Raw genomic sequence first — 5,978 nt, forward strand, 5'->3', positions numbered from 1 at the left:
TTTACAGAAATAAAATGACATTTAAAAAAAATGAGATGCGTATTTTTTTTCAAGAACCGAGAGGAACTACATCACATCGCAAATGCCAGACCATTTCTTTTCCTTCCAAGTAAAAATCGGGAGAAACCTTTGTCACATCACAAGTTCGTGACCTACTATGGATTGCGTAGAATTATTTTATGTCAATCCAAATCCATTGATGCCAAACTCTGCTTGTTCAAGTGAAGTGTGCCAGGCAGTAGCTGAGTCACTCACTCCACTCCAAGGAAGCTTTGCTTGGTTGACTGCTCCATCCACTCTGCACCTGCAGTTGAGTTCAGTTGGTCCAGCCGTCCAGGCCATGGCCATGTCCTCGCGCGCCCTCCTCCGCCGGATCGGCGGCGCGCTCCTCCGCCGCTCCTTCTCCGATGCCGCCGCCGCCGCCGCCGCGGGGTACCACGTCGCGGGCGGGCCCAGCTACATGCGCGGCGCCGTCTTCTGGGAGCCCGGCCGCCCGCTCACGCTCGAGGAGTTCAGCATGCCGCGCCCCAAGGCCGGCGAGCTCCTCATCAAGACCAAAGGTCCCGCCTTTCCTCCCTCCCTCCCTCCCCTCCCCCCGCTGCTTCTTGCATCACATTGTCGCTACGCTACGCTTCCACTTCCAATCCAGATGAGCCAAACTCGGCTGCCTCTCTCCCTAATTCTGAATTGCGACTCGTCCCATGCCGCGTCCATTGGTTGCTAGTGATAGAGGCTGCTTTGGATAACCAAATGCAAAAGCTGAATGATTTGGTGATTGCGCGCCGCCGATGCTTCACTAGAGTCCCAACCATGAGAGTGCGGCGCGGCAGATTGGAATCTTGGGGATTCGTTTCGATGAACTGATCTGATTCCTAGCATCTTCGTCTCACGTTGACATGGTGGTGTTCACCAACTTGGTGCAGCCTGCGGGGTCTGCCACTCCGATCTCCATGTCTTGAAAGGCGAGCTCCCTTTCTCCAGCCCCTGTGTCGTGGGCCATGAGATCACCGGAGAGGTCGTCGACCATGGCACGCACACTCCTGCTGAGATCATCAACAGGTATGGTATATATATCCATGAAACCAAACTTCATATGCTTCATAGCCATAGAGAACCACTACAGCCCGAGGTGACAGATTTGTTGTTACCATACACCACCAGGGGCTGTTAATTCAGTTCGTCAGACATGAGGTGCTGTCTTCGTTTCAGAATTGATGGTTCCTTCTCTGAAAACGTTTCAGGTTCCCAGTCGGAAGTCACGTTGTTGGCGCGTTCATCATGCCATGTGGGAACTGCTTCTACTGTGTTAAGGTACAGCTTCTTCGTTGAATTATGACATCCCTTTTCCCCACCCCTGTTTCAATGCTTTTCTTGCTTATTATGCTCATATGCATTGATTTGATACAGGGCCAAGAAGATCTGTGCGAGTCTTTCTTCGCGTATAATCGTGCCAAGGGGACGCTCTATGATGGCGAAACACGGCTGTTTCTAAGGGGCAATGGTAACCTGAGGAAACATATTCTCATCATACATCAGTAGCACTGCATTATTATTGTACTAGGCTCTGAAATTTTCCATCTGCAGGGAAACCGGTGTACATGTACAGTATGGGAGGGCTTGCAGAGTATTGCATCGTGCCAGCCAATGCGCTAGCAGTTCTCCCTGACTCGTTGCCATACACAGAATCAGCGATTTTAGGATGTGCAGTGTTTACCGCGTATGGTGCCCTGAGGCATGCTGCTGAAATGCGGGCGGGTGATTCGGTAGCTGTGATCGGAGTTGGAGGGGTTGGATCAAGGTCAGTTGATCCCTGATAAATTTTAGGATCTTATGAAAGCACAAACATGACCATTCTTCTTCCCTCTTACTTGTATCTTATTAAAAGTAGATCTTTTGCTTTGCAGCTGTTTACAGATAGCAAAAGCCTTTGGAGCTTCTGAAGTCATTGCAGTGGATGTTCTTGATGAGAAACTCCAGAACGCTAGAACACTTGGCGCAACTCACACTGTAAATGCAGCAAAAGAGGATGCAGTTGAAAGGATAAAGGTATGTGTCGATTGTCAAAGTTTGTGATCTATCAATGAAGTTCAGAAACTAGTTCTATATATCTGCTTCATTATAAGTCCTGCCATTGCTTATCTTCTTTTTTTTTTCAGTTTTCTTTCTCTTCAAGTGGGCTGTGTCAAAATGTGCATATTGAACTTTTTCAGCTATATATTGATCCTATTCAGATGTGATCATGTGAATGCCTTGCTGTTCACAGGAAATTACTGATGGTAGGGGTGTGGATGTGGCTATAGAGGCACTTGGTAAGGCATTAACATTTTCCCAGTGCGCCAAAAGCGTACGTGATGGAGGCAAAGCTGTTATGATCGGGCTTGCTGCAGTAAACGTAATGGGGGAGGTCGATATAACCCGTCTCGTCCGACGACAGGTACGCAATTGGCTGGCTTCCACCTTTGTATTGCATTGCATGCATGGTTCCTTGTTCATCCTCTCATGTTTACTTGGAACCAGGTGAAAATCATTGGTTCATACGGCGCAAGGGCCAGGCAAGATCTTCCTCAGATAGTGAAGCTCGCAGAGAGTGGCGCCTTCAATCTCCAGAACACCATATCAAGGAAATGCAAGTTTGAGGAGGTGAATGGCGCCTACGAGGATCTCAATCAGGGCAAGATCGTCGGGCGAGCTGTCGTTGAGATCATGGAGTGATGACGGACGAGGTGATCAATCCTGTGGTTCCAAGCCTGGGTCACACAATAATAAAGTGCGTGTGCTCTTTGACAGCATTGTCAAAATCTGTTAATGATAAGATGACTGTCTTGACGGAGCTGTATATGGAGATGCGCACTGTGTGCAGTGTGACAAAGTGTGTTACTGGAATTAACATTTGCCCTTGTTATTTCTGTTTAGAATGAAAATTTATTGTTGCAAGGAATCTGATCTGTTTCCTCTGAATACCAACACCAGTTCTTGAGCCTACACCGATAAACTACTTAGTTAGGAACTGTTAGGCCACCTCACCAATCATCATTCAGAAACCAACGCAACAAAATGATTCCACAAACTAATACAAGCCATAAAATGAAAACCATCAGGAAAAAACATCCTGAACAGTTCTGGGGCAAGGGTGAAGGGAAAAAGGAATGCCAACCGAGTTTACACTACATAGTCAAAAGCATCAGTTACAAAACTTTACCAAGGCCTGTGTATCTTGCTCACAGATTATCTGACTGAAAACACCAGCCAAAATTTCCCTAAAACGTGTAACATAAATGGACTTGAACTAGAGCCTCTACGATAGTATGTGCGCACTCGACTGGATCCTTGGCCAACCAAAGCATGTGATTGCCTCAATCTTCTACCCTCTCATAGAAAAGAAGGAAAGCCTCGCGCTCGAGGACTTCATCCAGAGAGACTTCTCTGACGGTATCATCCTCTGCACAGAACCATGAGGAAGAAGGGCTGCTGCTCCGCTCCTGCTCACTTGCAATCCTGCTTCCTCTCACATAAGCGACGCAGCGCCCCACCGCTATGGAGCTCCCAACGTGCTCAATGACACCAACTAGACAATATCTGGTATTGTGTTTGTCCCCAGACCTGAAGATTTGAGAAATAATAATTAAAAAAACCAAGCTAATCCTATGAAAATATAACTATAAACATTGCTAACAAGTAACTACTGTTGGGACATGCCATATTTATATAGGCTAAGTCCCCTGGAAGAGCCCTAACTAGCGCTATTGGAGTGGCATGTAAAACCTAACCCCACCGAGGGGTCGCTCGTCAATTTCCACTTGCCTATATAATGCCAAAAACATGAAGGCAAGGGGCTCTCCCTTCCGACTCTTGTTGACAAACCCTAGCCGCTTCTTTCCACCCTCTTCTCCTAAACCTGTTCGGGAACTGTTTTCCCAACATTGACGCCCACCGTGCTCAGCACGAATTTGTTCTGGAGGGCTGGAAGTTGAAGCCTTCGTCAACAGACCTTCTCCGGCCTTCGTCAACAGACCTTCTCCAGCCTTCGTCAACAGACCTTCTCCAGCCTTCGTCAACGGACCTTTTCCAGCATTCGTCAACAGACCTTCTCTGGCCTTCGCCATCTTCTCCGGCCTTCGTCAACAGACTTTCTCTGTCCAGGCCTTCGTCAACAGACCTTCTCCGGCCTTCATCACCAAACCTTCTCCAGCCTTCGTCAGTAGACCTTTTTGGTCCGGGACTTCGTCGGCGAACCTTCGTTCAGGAGCCTTCGTCAGGAGACCTTCTCCGGCCAGGCCTTCGTCAACAGACCTTCTCCGGCCAGAACTTCATCGGCGAACCTTCGTCCAGGAGCCTTCATCGGCGGACCTTCTCCGGCCAGGCCTTCGTCGGCGAACCTTCTCCGACCGGGCCTTCTTCAACATACCTTCTCCGACCAGGCCTTCATCGGCGGACCTTCGTCTAGGAGCCTTCGTCGGCGAACCTTGTTCGGCCAAGCCTTCGTCAACAAACCTTCTCCAACCAGGCCTTCGTTGGCGACCTTCGTCTAGGAGCCTTTGTCGGGAGACCTTCTCCGGCCAGGCCTTCGTCAACAGACCTTCTCCGGTCGGGCCTTCGTCGGCGGACCTTCTCCGGCCGGACCTTCATCGACAGACCTTCTCCGGCTGGGCCTTCGTCGAGAGATCTTCTCCTACCAGCCTTTACTGAGAGACCTTTGTCTAGGACCTTGGTCCAAGACCTTCGTTGGGACCTTCTTCTGCTCGGCACGAATAATTTTTTTGGGAGTGAAGGTCTAATCCTATAAGAACCCCTGAGGAAAGGTAAAATCCTTGGGGCAAAGGTATGATCTCCTTAAACCCTTGTAGCTAGCGGAGCCGGTACGTTCAGCTTCAACTTCACCTATTTTTTTCAAGAAAAATCACCTAAACTTTTTTCCAACCTTCGGCCATTTTTATTAAGGAAAAGAAAAACCCTTCGGTCGTTTTTCTAAAGAAAAAAAACCACAAAAAAAAAATCCCTTCAACCTTTTTTCTGTTCAATTTTTTTTTTTTTTGCCACAAAGGTTTAAAGCCTTCGGCTGTACTTAAAAAAAAACGAAAAAAAACCCACCGGAGCCCCTGTGCCTTCGGCCATCTTTGTTTAAAAAAATGAAAATGAACCGCCAAAGCTCCTAAGGCCTTTGCCTTTTTTTTTTGTCTTCGGCCCTTGTTGCAAAAAGATAATAATAAATTAAAAAATCAATATATAAATCACGGAAGTTCCTAAAGCCTTCAGCTGTTTTTTGTTAAAAGAAAACAAAAAGCTGCAAAAATTCACGAAGCACCATTCTCCACCGAAGGTTTTTGTTATTTGATGTCACAATTTGACTGACCTGCAGAGATTTTGGTCTGACGTGTGGCTGCAGAGCCTTCGATTTTCTCAGTTTTCAGTTTTTAGTCTTTATTCTGTTCCTGGGCCGTGCGAAGCTCCAGCCTGCTCCCTCTTACCATGGAGTCCAGTTTCAACGAAGGAGGTCGACCACTGGTTATAACAAAGCCTAACAGCCTTTCTGCTCAGAATACATGTTGTTTGTGAAAACTTTTTTGATTATATATGTTATATATATATCTGTTACTAACACTTCACACATGTTAAAAATATCCTGTTGCAGGAACTAAACCAATACAGGTGAGTATTTCTCACAAGCTTACAATGCCTAATGGTTTTGACTCTTGTGATTTGTTTCATAACATTTTTAATCTAACCTTCGCCTCTCAAGGCAAAATTGAAAAATAAACCTTCACATACAACTTGTCACCAATGTGACCAAAAAAGTTGTCGCGACCTTCGCCACACTAAAAGCATAGCCTCAGTGGCTATACATGCTTGGCCCTAACCCGGCTAACTTAAAACACTTTTTTTTACAACAACAACAACAATAACAACGTAGCCTTTCAGTCCCAAGTAAGTTGGGGTAGGCTAGAGTTGAAACCCACCAAAAGCCCCAAGTCACAGTTCAG

The 5,978-nt window shown here is 46.9% G+C and overlaps 1 protein-coding gene across 1 annotated transcript; it reads left to right on the plus strand.

Moving 5' to 3' along the window:
* The first annotated feature begins 244 nt into the window (after window positions 1-244).
* On the plus strand, window positions 245-2,938 carry LOC136501338 (uncharacterized). The gene is made up of 8 exons (XM_066496847.1): window positions 245-560; window positions 924-1,059; window positions 1,242-1,311; window positions 1,408-1,501; window positions 1,585-1,798; window positions 1,905-2,046; window positions 2,264-2,434; window positions 2,518-2,938. Exons 1-8 carry the CDS (start codon window positions 341-343, stop codon window positions 2,710-2,712), a joined length of 1,242 nt encoding a protein of 413 aa, XP_066352944.1. The 5' UTR covers window positions 245-340; the 3' UTR covers window positions 2,713-2,938.
* The last annotated feature ends 3,040 nt before the right edge of the window (window positions 2,939-5,978 follow it).

This window comes from Miscanthus floridulus, chromosome 13 (assembly GCF_019320115.1).
Source record: "Miscanthus floridulus cultivar M001 chromosome 13, ASM1932011v1, whole genome shotgun sequence".
In the NCBI taxonomy this organism is placed as follows: domain Eukaryota; kingdom Viridiplantae; phylum Streptophyta; class Magnoliopsida; order Poales; family Poaceae; genus Miscanthus; species Miscanthus floridulus.

Coding starts and splice junctions, on each gene's coding strand:
- LOC136501338 (XM_066496847.1), top strand. CDS start 341: ATGGCCATGTCCTCGCGCGCCCTCCTCCGCCGGATCGGCGGCGCGCTC. Junction 1,060..1,241: donor CCTGCTGAGATCATCAACAG/GTATGGTATATA, acceptor AAAACGTTTCAG/GTTCCCAGTCGGAAGTCACG. Junction 1,312..1,407: donor ACTGCTTCTACTGTGTTAAG/GTACAGCTTCTT, acceptor GATTTGATACAG/GGCCAAGAAGATCTGTGCGA.